General features: G+C 35.0%; 1 protein-coding gene across 5 annotated transcripts in view; it reads left to right on the forward strand.

Annotated features, from left to right (window-relative positions):
- Positions 1-15,925, forward strand: part of Xpo1 (exportin 1) — a 41,167-nt gene that overhangs the window by 14,168 nt on the left and 11,074 nt on the right. For all 5 annotated transcript variants that reach the window (XM_013357205.4, XM_005322044.5, XM_021724294.3 and 2 more), the window contains 8 exons: positions 804-876; positions 10,068-10,129; positions 10,338-10,382; positions 12,354-12,535; positions 13,079-13,127; positions 13,208-13,327; positions 14,459-14,587; positions 15,427-15,585. In XM_013357205.4, the coding sequence (XP_013212659.1) occupies positions 804-876; positions 10,068-10,129; positions 10,338-10,382; positions 12,354-12,535; positions 13,079-13,127; positions 13,208-13,327; positions 14,459-14,587; positions 15,427-15,585 (819 nt within the window). The remainder of the gene's footprint in view (positions 1-803; positions 877-10,067; positions 10,130-10,337; positions 10,383-12,353; positions 12,536-13,078; positions 13,128-13,207; positions 13,328-14,458; positions 14,588-15,426; positions 15,586-15,925) is intronic.

Here is a 15,925-nt window from a genome sequence, read left to right on the forward strand (position 1 = left end):
TTAGGTAGTAGCTCTTGGAGCATTATAAATTCTTAAAAACATTGTTGACTGTTTTAGAGTGTGTAATCAGCAAGAGGGACAAAATGGCTTGAAAGTGGTATCTTTTTAAACTTGTACATTTTTTAAATAACTTTTTTATTTAGGAAGGAATACCTGAAAGGTAGATGCAGATTGCAACATGCATTTGTATATTTTTTTGACTGTGCACAAAAGTTTATCTTTAAATTAGTAGAAATAGCAATTATAAGGGTGGGGTTAAAATTGAAAATAAACCCATGGGTTGTCTTGCTGCTCCTTAAGTAACACACCAGTGATGCTTAAACAGTTTGTATAGAAAGTATCTATGACAATACTTTAATATTTGGCCAAAAGCTTACAACTCCTAGAGGATGGTAGGAAGCTTGATAGCATCCAAGCTACTAAATTCTTAGGAGCCTGGTGGTGTTAAAGATGTGAGCTTATGAGCAGTCAGTTATGCTGTGAATTCATATCTGGCTGCTATTTTTCCTTCTACAGATAAGCCCATTTGGCTGCTAAAGAGGGCTTTTTATTTGGTTCTTCCTCCTGGTGTGAGCATGTATAAACAGCAGGACTTTACATAGTAAACAGTAAAATGAGGAAAATGCATGAAATCTCAGTGTATGGGTGAATAGGTCTTTGTTTAATATATGTAATTAAACTTGATAGCATAATGTTTTTGAAGCTTTAGATGTAAATGTGTGAATGTCTGTCCATTTGTGAATTCCTAAGAGTAACCAGTCCTATGGCAATATATTCACATGCTTCTATTCTCCAATTTTCAGTATTATGGACTACAAATTTTGGAAAATGTGATAAAAACAAGGTGGAAGATTCTTCCAAGGAACCAGTGTGAAGGTAGGAAAATGTTCTAAAGAATTATAAATTCAGAGTTTTATTATTTCTGGTGCTTTTATTTCAGTGAGTGGTTTTGAGGCGGGGACAAGGATTGTTTAGTTTATTTTTCCCTAATGGAAATTATATGCTTTCCTCATGTTGCAAGGCAGGTTTTGTTTACATTGGGAAAGGTGGTTAGGTTAAACCTTTGTAGAGACCATGCTGCTCAAACATTTTACAATACATATTGGAAAATATATGCAGGGCTGGGGGGTGTTTCAACTGGAAGAGAGAGTGCTTGCCTCACATGTGCTCCTCTGTTTGACCCACTACCACACGTAGCACAATACATACATACATAAATCTGGAACACATCTGGCAGTGAAAGAAATTTGAAAATTTGTTAAGTTCACAAGACAGTAATTTGAAAAGTAAAAGTACTTTAGCAGGTTTAACTGGGCTAAGGAAAACAAAGTATGAAAATTCATAAGATTGTGTTTTTTACCTTTTACATATTTTTGGTTGCTTTATATATAGAAAATGAAGATGTGGTGATAACTTGATTTTGGTGTTTAATTTTACTGCATTTGGAAGTTATCTTTTAACAAACTTGAGGAAAGTTGGAATTCTTTGCAGTTCTAGTTGTCACTGACTTTATTATATATTTGTATCACTATTTATTTATTTTTTTAATTGTGATGGACACAGTGTCTTTGTTTTATTTACATGTGGTACTGGGGATTGAACTCAGTGCCTCACATGTGCTAGGCAAGTGCTATACCACTGAGCCACAACCTATCACTTGTTCATTTCTGTTTAAAATGTAAATAGAGCTGAGCATGATGGTACAAACCTATAATCAGGAGGGTGAGGCAAGAGGATCACAAATTTCAGACTGAGCAATTTAGTGAGATTCTGTTTCAAAAGAAAAAGGGCTGGAACTTAGCTAAGAGGTTAAGCATCCCTGGGTTTAATCCTGAGTACCCCTCTAAAAAAAGTATGCACACATCCATCTATTTGTCTGGACTTTGTAATGGGGAATATATTATCTATTTATTTATTTTGAGACAGGTTCTTAAAAGTTGCTTAGGAACTCACTGAATTGCTGAAGTTGGCCTTGAAATTGTGATCCTCCTGCTTAGCATCCCTAGTTGCTGGAATTACAGGCATGTGCCACCAAGCCCCCCTACAAGCCCTCTTTTGTTTTTGTTTTTATGGTACTGTAGCGAACCCAGGTTGCAAGCATGCTAAGGATGTACTGCACCTCATCTGTGTCCCTAGGCTGCTTTTGTTTTTATACACTTTCATCCCTGCTTTATATTACATAGGATTCTAATAAAGCTTTACCAGGTCTAAGAAATTAAGGATTGAATTTAATCAATGTCATATCTATTTGTTACTAAAAAAAATTAGGCTCAAGGCCTCCTTGAGATTTTGACTTTTTTTTTCTTTTTTGCTTTCTTCATTAATAGCAGTAGTATGTTTTAGTCTTGTTTTTTTTTTTTTTTTTCATAAAGGTATTGTTAATTCCCATGTGTTCATAAGTTAGTATCAAACATATATTACAGGGCACAAAAGACTGTTTACATTTTAAATCTGCTTTGCTTATAAAAGGGAGAGAGGAAGGAATAGTGATTACTCAGCCTGACTTAGAGATTTGTTTTATTTGCATGTTACCATCCACAATGCTGATATTAATTACTTAATTTCTCTGCAAGTACTGTTTTTTTTTTGTTTGTTTGTTTGTTTTTGGTGGTGGTGGTGGTAGGAATTGAACCCTAGCATCACCTACTTGCTCATTTTCTACTTCTGAGATGTCTTCCAGTCAAATATCTTTTTGAAGCATCAGAATCACTTTTCTAACCTCCTGTGTTTCTTTCACAGTAATAATGAGATTTGTTGGGATATAAAATTTTATTCATTTATTTTTGGTGGTGCTGAGGATTGAACTGACTTAATCCTCAGCCCTTTTCATTTTGAGATAGGGTATCCCTAAATTGCCAAGGCTGGCCTTAAACTTTTGATCCTTCTGCCTCAGCATCCAGAGTTGCTAGAATTCCAGGCATGCATCATTTTTCCTGGCAACACGTCATTTTTAGAAAAAGCATTCTAATAAAAAATTATGTTTGCATTTCATAAAGTGTATTGCATTGCTGTGATTCTTATTTAGCATTAAGTCTAAAAGTTGTGTTTGTTTTTTTCTTAAATATTTTTTTAGTTGTAGTTGGACATAATGACAGTTATTTATTTTTCTATGGTGCTGAGACTCGAACCCAGTCCCTCGCACATGCTAGGCAAGCGCTCTACCACTGAGCCACAACGGCAGCCCTGGTTTATGTTTTTTTTTCTATTTTGTTTTTTTGCTTCCCCTTCCCTTACTATAACATAAGGATCAGAGAATGTTTTTGTGGCATTCTTATTGCTTGATAAATTGGTGTTCAGTATATAATTATTCAGATGATTTGCCATTAATACAGTGATTATATTCTCCAGGTTATTGCTTTAAACAATCTAAAGGGTTTCCAAATATTTTTGCTTATTTATTTTTCCATACTGGAAATTGGGAATTGATCCCAGGACCTTGTACATTCTAGGCAGGCATTCTACAACTGAGCCTTTTTTATTCTGAGATGGGGCTTTGCCGAGTTGCCCAGGCTGGCTTTGAACTTGTGGTCCTTCTGCCTAGCCTCTGGAGTAGCTAGGATTATAGGCTTTTGTCATTGTGCCCACAACAAACAACAGCCTCAACACACACCCACCTCCGCCCCATGTACTGCCATGCTGGCCTCCAGATTGGAATCCTCTTGACTCAGCCCCGTGGTCTTACAGGCATGTGCCACTAAACCCAGCTAAAAGGAATATTTGTTTTGATGAATTACTATACACTTAAAAATCCTTAACAAAAGCTTAAGAAAGGTGAAAGGGAAATTTTAATATGTGAAGTAGAAGAATTTCCAAATAAGGACTGGTTGCTATTCACTGATGTCTTGAAAGGAACTGTGACTGCCAGTAATACTAATTATCTTAGCTGTACATGAGAGTCATGATTCAGGTAACCTTCCCTACCCTTTCCCCTTTTTTTGATATGAGGGATTGAACCCAGAGGTGCTTAACCACTGAGCAACTTCCCCAACCCCTTTTTATTTTTAAAGACAGGACCCTGCTAAGTTGTTGAGGCTGACCATGAACTTTTGCTCTTCCTGCCCCAGCCTCCCCATTTGCTGAGATTCTAGGCATCTGTCACCATGTGTGGCCTCCTTCATTGTTTATTGAAAAAAAACTATTGGCAAATTAATAATTTTTTGTTCTATGGTATATGAAAATTTTTGAGATAGGACTATCTGATGGGACTGGGGGATGTAGCTGAGTGGTAGTGTACTTTCTCTAGCATACAAGAGTTTACCAGGTTTGCATATGAGTACTGCAAAAGCAGGGGTAATATTTTTCAGTATTGTGTATGATTGACAAAAGCTTTTCCTCACCCCTGTGCTGGGGATCAAACCCAGAGCCTCATGCATATTTTGCAGGAGCTCTACACAAAGCAGGTTTAAAACTTCAAGTTAATTTAACTGTTTGGTCTTAGTAGAGGAGGGATGTGTTCAATTGCTCAATTATCAGCTTGCATCCATGTAGTAAATGTAAGCCAGGAAAGTGTGTTTTGTTCAATGGTCATAGATTCTTGGTTCCTGTGTTATTTGTTTTTTGTGTATATGTGCGGTGCTGGGAATAGAACCCAGGGATGCTATCTGAGCTACATCCCCAACCCTTTTTTAAATTTTCTTTTTGAGACAACGTTTTGCTGTTACACAGTTGACCTCAAAACTTGGTGCTCTTCCTACCTTAGCTTCCTGAATTACTGGAATTACAGGCATGTTCATGATGTGCAGTTTATTATTTTTTGGAAAAAAATAATATTATGTAGTGTTATAACATTATGTTGTGGCATAATGTTATAACACTAACTGTATTTAACCTTTTTTTAAAGTATAGAAATTAATGTCACTAAGTACATTGACAGTGTTATATAAACATTACCCAACTCCACAATTTGTTTTCATTAACCCAATTGAAGGTGTATTCATTACACATCTAATTCCCTATTACCCTCTTCCTTCAACCCTGGGTGGCCAACCACTCTTCTTTCTGAATTTGCCTGTGTACCTCTCATAAATGGAATCATGTAATATTTGTCCTTATATCTGATTTATTTCACTTATAAAATGTTTTCAATATTAATACATGTTACAGCATATATCATTCATTCTTTGAAGGCTAAATAAAACTCCAGTGCACATATACACCAATTTGTTTATGTATTTTTGCATTGATGGGAATTTTTGTTGTTTTCATCTTTTTTTACTGGAGTGAATTTTGCTGCTGTAAGCTTTAATAAAATGTATCTTTTAGTATTTTTTGTTCCATATCTGTTTGCAGTTATAGACCCGTTGGTTTAAGAATGGTGAATGTTGCTTGTTGCATTGGTACTCTCTGGTAACCCCATTGGCTTGGGAAACTGGGGCAGGAGGATTACAAGTTCAAAGCCAGCCTGAGCAGCAAGGCCCTACACAACTCATTAAGATCCTGTCTCTAAATAAAATATTTAAAAAGTGCTGGGGATGTGGTTCAGTTGTTTTTTTAATGTTAGTTAGCCAAGTGCCAAGGTGTACATCTGCCATGGAGGCTGAGGGAAAATCATTTGAAACTATGCATTCCAGCATTAAGACCCTACATCATAAATAAAATTGGTGTTTGAGAAATCCATTCTTAAAATGACTAAACATGTAGGCCTAAGTTACAGTTTGTCTAGTCCTACTGTGGAACTATCGTTTATTAACCCCTTTTTAGAATTGTCTAACTATTTTTCTCCCAGTTGGCTATTTGTTCTCACACAAATATTTTATTAAGTGGGAAATCATCTGCATTCCCTTGAATATGTAAAGAAAGTGATCATCTTTCCATCAGAGTGATTTGAACAGGTCTAATTTTTTTAGTTGTAGATGGACACAATACCTTTATTTTTATGTGCTGCTAAGGATCAAACCCAGTGCCTTACACACATGCTAGACAGGCAGTTACAGCCCCAGACCTGTAATAAATATTTTCGTTTTGTAATAGGCATTGATAGAGAAATGTACAAAATATACATTTTCATAGCTTGTGAATAAAGTAAAAGAGGTTTTCACAGTGTTTGCAACTAAATTGAACTCATCTTTTCTATACCCACTTTGTAGTATATTTTTGTTTTTATCTTTTCTTCTTCTTCTTCTTTTGGTGGTGGTGCTGGGTATTGAACCCAAGGACTTGTACATGTAAGGTGCAAGCACTCCGCCAACTGAGCTATATCCCTAGCCCTCATTTTTTATTTTCAGACAGGGTCATTCTAAGTTGCTTAGAGCCTCACTAACTTGCTGAGGATGGCTTCAAACCTGTCATGCTTCTGCCTCAGCTTCCCAAGCTGCTGGGATTACAGGTGTGTGCCCATGAGCCCTGCTATGATTTGAATTTTGAAAGTTTTGCTTTTATAGAAATAATGATATCTCAGTATGTTGTATTAATTTCTTCTCAGTATTTAGTGAATTTTCTACATATAAAAAACTCTTGGCAAATACTCATGTTTTTTTACCTTTTACCCTATCATCATATATATCCATTATTTTGCAAAGCAATTCTAAGGGCTAATTATTTTTGCTGTGATTTGTGAGATGATATGTGTGTTCTAAGCCAGCATGGGAGTTATTTAATTCTCATCTTTTTGCCAAAGTGGAGTTGGCAGTATTCTGTTGCATATTGACATTGAATAGTTGAAACTGATTCTTTCCTCCTGTGCTGGGAAGCAAGCCTTATTCATGGTAAGCATGTATGTGTTCTGTAGGTAGATTAATAGCCAAGCCCCGAGGCTTTTGTTGTTCATAGTGAGAATAGGGTCTTGGGCCATTTGATTGTTATAATGTCAGTAAACAAAGAATTTACTGTTTGAATCCTTTGAAAATACAAATGATATAGTAAACATGGGAAGACATTAAACCTCAATGAGAACTCATTCTTGATTTTACATCTTTGGTGCTGGGGATCAAACCCAGGGCTTCATGCATGCTTGGCAAATACTCTACTGCAAGCTGTTCTTGATTTTTATATCAAATTTTATACTACATATTTCAAAGATAAAGCTACTAGAAGACATCCTACATTTATGTGTACTTTTTTGTGTAGTTGGAAAAGAAATTCCAAATTAATGCAGTTTTTACTGAATGATGTCTACAAAAGTAGTCTAATTATGTGTAAGGTTGTTCTGCATGTTACATTTTGTAACTCACAGTCACTACTTCATTTGTCAAATTTCATTCATAATTGTTTGTTTAATCTCACACACAGAACTCTTTCTGCTACGTAGAAGCATCTGGATTTTCTATCCTATGTATTTATTGCATCGTTGAGGGTTTTTGTTTGTTTGTTTTTAATACCTTTATTTTCATGTGGTGCCGAGGATCAGACACAACACTCTGCAAGTGCTAGGCAGACGCTCTACCACCGATCCACAACCTCAGTTTAGGAATGCAGGTCAGCAGTAGAGGGCCACTGGATTTTGTTAAGTACTTAGAGATGATTTTCTTTCTTTGTGGTCTGATGGGGTGCTTAGCCACTGAGCCACATCCACAGTTGGCCTCTAATGTGGGATCCTTCTGGTACATGTAGTCTCCTTAGTAGTTGGGATTGCAGGCATGTGCCACCAGGCCCAGTTCCTCCAAAGATTGGTTTTTTAAAAATGATGAGGGTGAATTAAATGCAACTACTGCACTATTTTAAAGAAGATAGTTGATATCCGAGAACTTTGATATCAGAGGGCATCCTGTTGATATTCAGGAGTTCCTTTATTTCAATGACATTTTCCAGTTGTCATGTTTTATGCTTTGCCTCAAGTACCAGTGAACTTTAGAAAACCCTGAATCATGGGAAAAGCATCCACATCATAATATATGCCAAATAGAGGCTGTACTGTTACTTTAAGACATTGTCTTGTTCATTATACAGATTTAAAGTACTGAATTTTCTTACAATGTGGTATTATCAGTTATTTAATCACAAAATAAATAAAATATTTTAGAGGATGATTTACTCTTTATTTTCTTTAGATCCCTCCCCCCTTTCTTTTATAGGCTTTTTTTTTTTATAGTAACATCTGTGAAGAAGAAAATCAAGATTACCAAAAACTGTTTTGACATTGAGGTCACATGGAGCCAGGGTGCAGTGGTGCATCCTATAACCTAAGCAACTCCGAAGGCTGAGGTAGAAGGATGGCAAATTCTAGGCCATCCTCAGCAATTTAACAAAACGTCCCCCCCAAAAAAAAAAAAAAACCTGAAGATGTAGTCTTAACAGTAAAGCACACTAAGTTCAATCCCAATCTCCTGCCCCTGAAAAAAATCATGGAAAATATAAGAGTGAGATTGTGGGGCTGGGTTGTGGCTCAGTGATAGACTCCTTGCCTTGATCCTCAGCACCACATAAAACATAAATAAAGGCATTGTGTCCATCTACAGCTAAAAAAATAATGATAAAAATAAATTTAAAAAGTGAGATTGTTGCTCATTTCAAAAAGGACTGAGGATGTGTAGCTCCTGAGTTTGATATCTAGTATCAAAACAAAATGAAAAACGTTATTTTGTGTCTACATGAAATTTCCTTTTGTTATTTACAAGTTATTGTAGAGTTAGAAGAAAGTTACCTAAGAGAATTGTATTCCCTTAAAATTCTTCATTTTATTGTAACGTTGATGACTGGGCCTTGGTATAAATATCAAAGCCAGAAAAATTAATACCAATTGATTACTACTAATTATAGATCTTACATTTCCTCCCTAATGTGCTTTTTCATTCATCTCTGAATGACATTTTCTTCCCCTCTGGTGTGATGCTGGGGAATGAATTCTGGGATCTGATACATAATAGACAAGTGCTCTACCACTGACCTACACATCCTCTGGTCCTATTATGATATTGCCTGCTTGTTTCTTATTTATATGATTTATTTTCTCTTCATGGATCAGTGTATTTTATGGAATGGAATATGTGTCACCTTGAGACTATGCTAGTTACTTTCTTTCCTCAAAGTTTTACCCATTGGCTTTAGTTTTTATTGGTATATATTGTTTCCAACAGTTACTGTGACTTTTCCCTAATGTTGACAGAACTTTTTTAAGGTTTTATTTGTTTTTATGTTACTGGGGATTGAACCTAAAGGCACTTTACCACTGAGCCATACCCCCAAAGCTTTTTCTTTTAAGACAGGGTCTGGCTAATTTCCATAGGGCCTTCTGAAATTGCTAAGACCTGTCTGGAACTTGTAATACTCCTGTCTCAGTCTCCCGAATTGCTGGGATTATAGGCATGTACCACCAGTCCAGCAACATTTTAATGGAATGAATATATGAACATATGAATAAATATTTAATTTATTCATTTTAGTTGATAGACCTTTATTTTTTATTTATATGTGGTGCTGAGAATCGAACCCAGTGCCTCTCTACCACTGAGGCAAGCTCTCTACCACTGAGCCACAACCCCAGCCCCTTAATGGGATTTTTTTTTTATTGCCCTTTTTATTGTGTTTCCAATGTAACAGTTAAGAAAATTTGGTACTTGGCAAACAGTTCATTAATCTTTTCTCATACCATATGTATTCATACTACTTTCCATTGAATTTTTCACTTGATATATAGCATTTATTGTGGCCTATTGTATTAGTGAAGTTTTTTCAAGATTAGGAAAGTGTTTTCATGATACTTATAAAATGTATTTATTTTGTTTTTATTGGAGACATTGGAGGAAATTGGAATTGTTACTTCTATCATAGTTAATAGAAATTGTATTTTCAAGTGCCAGTGAAGGGGAACCATGGTTTAAATGGTTGGATACATTTTCTAATTTGAGTGTCACTTTCTGAGCAAATTAAATTTCCATGTTCAGGATTTGGTAGGTGGGGCTTGAAGACATTATGTTTCAGTTAGCTCTGAAAACTGCATGTAAATCTTCATGATTCATTGATGGTGGCAAAGCCTGAATCAATCATGTAAAAATATTTGCAGTCCTTAATTCCATGTTGTGGGAAATATTCAATTGTTCAATTAGGAAACCTGCCTCGGATCTGTTTGGTATATTATATTAAAGATATGTCACACTAAGGTTTTAAAAACTTCAAATTTTTTTTTTAAATAGGAATAAAAAAATATGTTGTTGGCCTGATTATCAAGACGTCATCTGATCCAACTTGTGTAGAGGTAAGAGGGCTTTTTTTGAATATTATTTTTGAGAAGGTAAAATCATTTAAATATTCTTGACTAGAATTTACTTTATAGATACACAAACGTAGGCATATTTATAGTAAGTATAATCATTGTCTCCTAGAAGGATTTTTTATGTTAATGTTCTTTGTTAGGCCTTCATTAAGCTCTTACTTACTTAATCTGTTCTTTTTCCCTTCCTCAGAAGGAAAAGGTTTATATCGGGAAATTAAATATGATTCTTGTTCAGGTAAGTTTAAACTTTTTTCATCAGAAAAGTGAACTGTTTTTCTTAGGCATACTATTTGACATAATTTAATACTGTTTTATCAAATGAAGTAGATTGATGTCTTGCAGAAATAGCATTAGTAATCTAACAACTATAATATTTATAATTTACTAGATACCTTTTGAAATGCTTAATTGTATGTGTGGTGTGGTAGGAAACTTCGAGTATTTTAGTCTTTTCAATTATATTACTCCATTGTGGATTAGACTGTATATTTGAGTGTCTCTGGTTTTTCATATGACTGATGTAATTTTCTCACTTGCTTGGCACTATATTTTTCCCTTTAATATTTATTTTTTAGTTGTAGTTGTCAATACAATACCTTTATTTTTTTAATTTATTTTTATGTGGTGCTGAGGATCAAACCCAGAACCTCGCACGCAGCTCTACCACTGAGCCACAACCTCAACCCCTATATCAAGCTTTATTCTTATATCTTTTTATTTATTTATTTATTTTTACAGTATTGTCACAGTACTGTAAGTTTACCACTTACTCGCCATACCAATCTTTAGAAAAATCCCTAGCTTAATTAGAACAAATTATATCCCATGCTGCTTCTTTTTATTATTATTATTATTTGTTGTAGTGGGACACATACCTTTGTTTGTTAATTTGAAGTATTTTGTCAATGGACCTTTAATATTTATTTTTTTAGGTGTATATGGACACAACACAACGCCTTTATTTTTATGTGGTGCCAAGAATCGAACCTGTGTCCTGCCCGTGCTAGGGGAGCGCTCTACCGATGAGCCACAATCCCAGCCCTGACAATGGACCTTTAATTAATTCATTTATATGCAGTGCTGAGAACCCAGGGCCTTACACATGCTAGGCAAGGGCTCTGCTGCTGAGCCACCACCCCAGCCCCTATTAATTTATTTTGTGTGGTGCTGAGGATCAAACTAGTGCCTCACCCATGTTAGGCAAGCGCTCTGCAACTGAGCTACAGCCCCAGCCTGTAACATCCCATGCTCTTATATACTCATGTCAAAATGAATCCAGTGTTATAACTAACAAGACCCAATTAAAATATATATATATATATATATAAAGATGCACTTAAAAAATTTCTATGGGCTAGGTTGTAGCTCAGTAGTAGAGCACTTGCCTAGCATGTGTGAGGCACTGGGTTCAATCCTCAGCACCACATAGAAAATACACAGATAAAATAAAGATATTGTGTTCATCTACAACTAAGATTTAAAAAAAAAATCCCTAGCTTATCACATACACAATACAAACTTAAATCTAATTAGGCTTTTTTTTCCTTTTTTTGAGAGAGAGAACAAACAGATGTGTTAAATCATTTTAGGAAAATTCAAGATGTATAGATTAAGGCATAATTCTATGCTGGGGAATAGTGAAGTGGTGGAGTAACTAACTGGTATTTTAGTATTTATCAAGGGACTGGGTTGTGGGTCAGAGATAGTTTTTGCTTCGCATATCCAAGACTCTGTTGTATATTCCCAAAACAAAAATTTTTAAAATTTCAAGGCTCACGTTCCATAAGAGGAGTCTTTCTCATTTGGGGGAATACACCCAGAAACTCAACATCTACCATGCAGTTAGTTACTCCACCACTGCACTACTCCCCAGCATAGAATTATGCCTTAATCTATACATCTTGGAGTCTCCTAAGATGATTTAACACATCTGTTTGTTCAAATGTTGATATTCATACACATTAGAGACAAATGAGACAATAAGTTAGAATAATCGAGCTCAGTCATAGAATGTTTAAGGCAAAGAGAATTTTATCTGTATTTTTTCACTCAGTATGTGGTAATGGGAGTAGCATGTTTTCTGCTTTAATAAAGGGGAAAATGTGGTAAATATTTAATCTCTGCTTTTTAGTATACTGCATGTAAATTCTTTGAAGATTTTACTTGTGTTTGACAAATGAGATGAAGTTCACATTTGTTATTTTAGATACTGAAACAAGAATGGCCCAAGCATTGGCCCACTTTTATCAGTGACATTGTTGGAGCAAGTAGAACCAGTGAAAGTCTTTGTCAGAATAATATGGTGATTCTCAAACTCTTAAGTGAAGAAGTGTTTGATTTCTCTAGTGGACAGATAACGCAAGTGAAAGCAAAGCATTTAAAAGACAGGCAAGTAATACTTTTTCTATGGATTTTCTAAAATTATATCACCAGGTTTGGAGACAACTGTGATCTGCAAAGTGTTTTATTACTTGAGGTAGTTTCCTAATATAAATTTGAACTGGTCCTAAGGTGGGTATGTTGTAAAATTGACTCATTGAACAGTATGTGAAGTGTTAAGATATGTTGTCCTCCTTCAAGACCTGTTTTATGTGATAACTATTCAATCATAAATTCTAAATAAATGATTTATGTCCACTGTCAGCTGAATACTTAACTGTCCCTGCTTCTGTGAGTTCCATTTATACTTAACACTACGAACTCACCAACTTGCCTTTAGGAGTAAATAGCCTGGATAAATTATAGATATAGCATATTCCTTCCATTTAGTACTTAAAATTTGTTCTTACTACAAAGAATGCGCCAGCAAAGTTTAAGCGTTTAAGTCACTAGCGTCTTTAATTACCACATTGCTGAACATATTTCAGTGTTTTCATTGCTATGAAATAATTGTGATCCTTCTCTTGATTCTCTCCCTCCCCCCCTTTTTAGCATGTGCAATGAGTTCTCACAGATATTTCAGCTGTGTCAGTTTGTGATGGTAAGTGCTTTTAATTTGATTTTATTTTTAAATGAATTATGATAGGAAAATAATTACTTACAGAACTGGTTTTGTTACAGGAAAATTCTCAAAATGCTCCACTTGTACACGCAACCTTGGAAACCTTGCTGAGATTTCTGAACTGGATTCCACTGGGATATATTTTTGAAACAAAGTTGATCAGCACCTTAATTTATAAGGTAAAGTGAATGAATACATTTAAGTTAAATTTGTCTAAGTAATCACACATCATTATTTTCTTTTTTTTTTTTTCAAATATCTTGTAGTTTTAGGTGAACACTATATTTTACATTTATGCGGTGCTGAGAATCAAACCAGTGCCTCGCGCATACTAGGCGAGCCAGCGCTCTACCACTGAGCCACAACCCCAGCTCCTATGTCAATATTTTCTTTTTCTTTTTCTTTTTTTTTTTTTTTAAGTTTGAGTTTTGCTGAAATCTAGTTTATTAATTCCTCTTCTTTATGGATTGTGTTTTACAAAGTCTTTACCAAGCCCTGGGTTGTTTTTTTTTTTGAGAGAGAGAGAGAGAATTTTTTAAAATATTTTTATACTTTCTCAGCAATAGAAGATAAAACATTTTTCTGTACCTTTACTAAATTACCTAGTTACATGTTGACAATCATCTAAAATGCTAAAAATCCAAAGTGCTGGGTCCTATTTAACTACATAGGAAAGATGTCTGTAAATGTCATATAACAGGTCCTGAAAAGTTTCTAAGCAAATTGTTTTTCAGATGTCTAAGGTCACATCAAAAAGAAAATATAGGGTACTCTTAAGCATTTATTGTATATTGGGCAGATAGTGAAATTTATTTAAAATGTGTACCAAGGGGCTGGGGTTGGTGGCTAAGTAGTAGAGTGCTCGCCTAGCATGCATGAGGCACACTGGGTTCAATCCTCAGCACTACATAAATGTAAAATAAAGATATTGTGTCCACTTAAAACCCAAAAAATTTGCCTAACATGTGCATGACTCTGGGTTTGATCCACAGCATAGCCAAAACAAAACAAAAACAGTGAGTTCTAAGGAGGATAATAAAAAATGTGACCACACTATGTGCCTGAGAAGTTGAATAACTTTAATTTCTATACTTTCTCAGAAGATGACTGTGATGTAGGAAATACATATTAAGGTGTTTCACGGGGTTGAGGAGTGTGCGTGTATGTGCGCGCGCGCACACATGCACTTACAAAACAATACTTCAATCCATTTACCTGTTTTTGCTTGTATTGTGTTCCTTATTGTTAGCATCTACCTTTAAGTGTTTTTGTGCTGTTTAATTTTATGTTTCTCCCTTCTTTTGAACTAGTTCCTGAATGTTCCAATGTTTAGAAATGTCTCTCTGAAGTGCCTCACTGAGATTGCTGGTGTGAGTGTAAGCCAATATGAGGAACAATTTGTAACGCTATTTACACTGACGATGATGCAGCTAAAACAGGTAATGCACCACTGTCTGAAAAATAGACTGAACAATTTTACTATCTTGGAAAACATCTTCGAGTGTATTTATCAGCTATCATGACTTCATATGTATAAAATATATTGTTATCCCCAAATGCTAAGTGATTTATACTTTCTCAGCAATAGAATATAAAAAAGATTTTATTTTATTTAATTTATTTTTTTTTAAGAGAGAGGGAGAGAGAGAATTTTAATATTTATTTTTTAGTTTTTGGTGGACACAACATCTTTGTTTGTGGTGCTGAGGATCGAACCTAGGCTGCACGTATGCCAGGCGAGCGCGCTACCGCTTGAGCCACATCCCCAGCCCTAAAAAAGATTTTATATACCTTTATTAATCATGGTTATGTTGACCATCACATTAACGCCTAAGAAATGAAGTTCTTGGTTCTATCTTAACTACAAGTGAAATATGTTTGTGTCAAATCAGTAGTCGGGTAGAGGTTTGAGCACTCTGGAAATTCCTTGAAATAAAGGTTTTAGGAATATTATGGTAATCTTTCTTGTAGACATCTGAGCATGCAAGTGGGAAACTTGGAAACTGTTTACCAGATCTGCTTGGTACCATATCTGAGTGACTTGTTCCCAGCCCTGATTGGATTAGTTATCTGATAGGTGGCCTAGGAAGTCAGTCATATACTGTATTACTGATTGTGATCTGAATGGATTATTTTTCTTTGAGAAAAATCAAATTCTAGGTTATAAAAGGAATGGCAGACCTAGGCATTCACTGTATGTTTTGATATTAGAATCTTAGAACTCTAAACTCTTTTGTTCTGTAAATTGTATATTGATAGTCTATTTTTCAACTTTCAGATGCTTCCTTTAAATACTAACATTCGGCTTGCATACTCAAATGGAAAAGATGATGAGCAGAACTTTATTCAAAATCTCAGTTTATTTCTTTGCACCTTTCTTAAGGAACATGGTCAACTTATAGAAAAAAGATTAAATCTCAGGGAAACACTCATGGAGGTAGGCTTTATGGAACCTTGGTTCTTGAAGTTCTCTATATAATACAAACAACTTTTAAAAATATCTGACTTTCTTCTAAAATGTATGTACCTTTTGAAATTTCTTTTTATCTGTTACTTTACCTCCTCATAATAAATGTTCTCAATTCTGAATTTGTTATGAGGCATTATCCTTTACATCTTACTTTGTGTTCTACATAAAACTAGAACTAAAAATCAAACATTGCTTCTAAGATCAAAAGTCAAAAAACCTTTTTAAGTAATGGAGGTGACTGATACAACAAAAGTTTGGACTAAGTGGTTAGAGTGTTTGCTAAGCGTGTATAAGACCCAGGGTTCAA

Source organism: Ictidomys tridecemlineatus, chromosome 12, assembly GCF_052094955.1.
Source record: "Ictidomys tridecemlineatus isolate mIctTri1 chromosome 12, mIctTri1.hap1, whole genome shotgun sequence".
NCBI lineage: Eukaryota > Metazoa > Chordata > Mammalia > Rodentia > Sciuridae > Ictidomys > Ictidomys tridecemlineatus.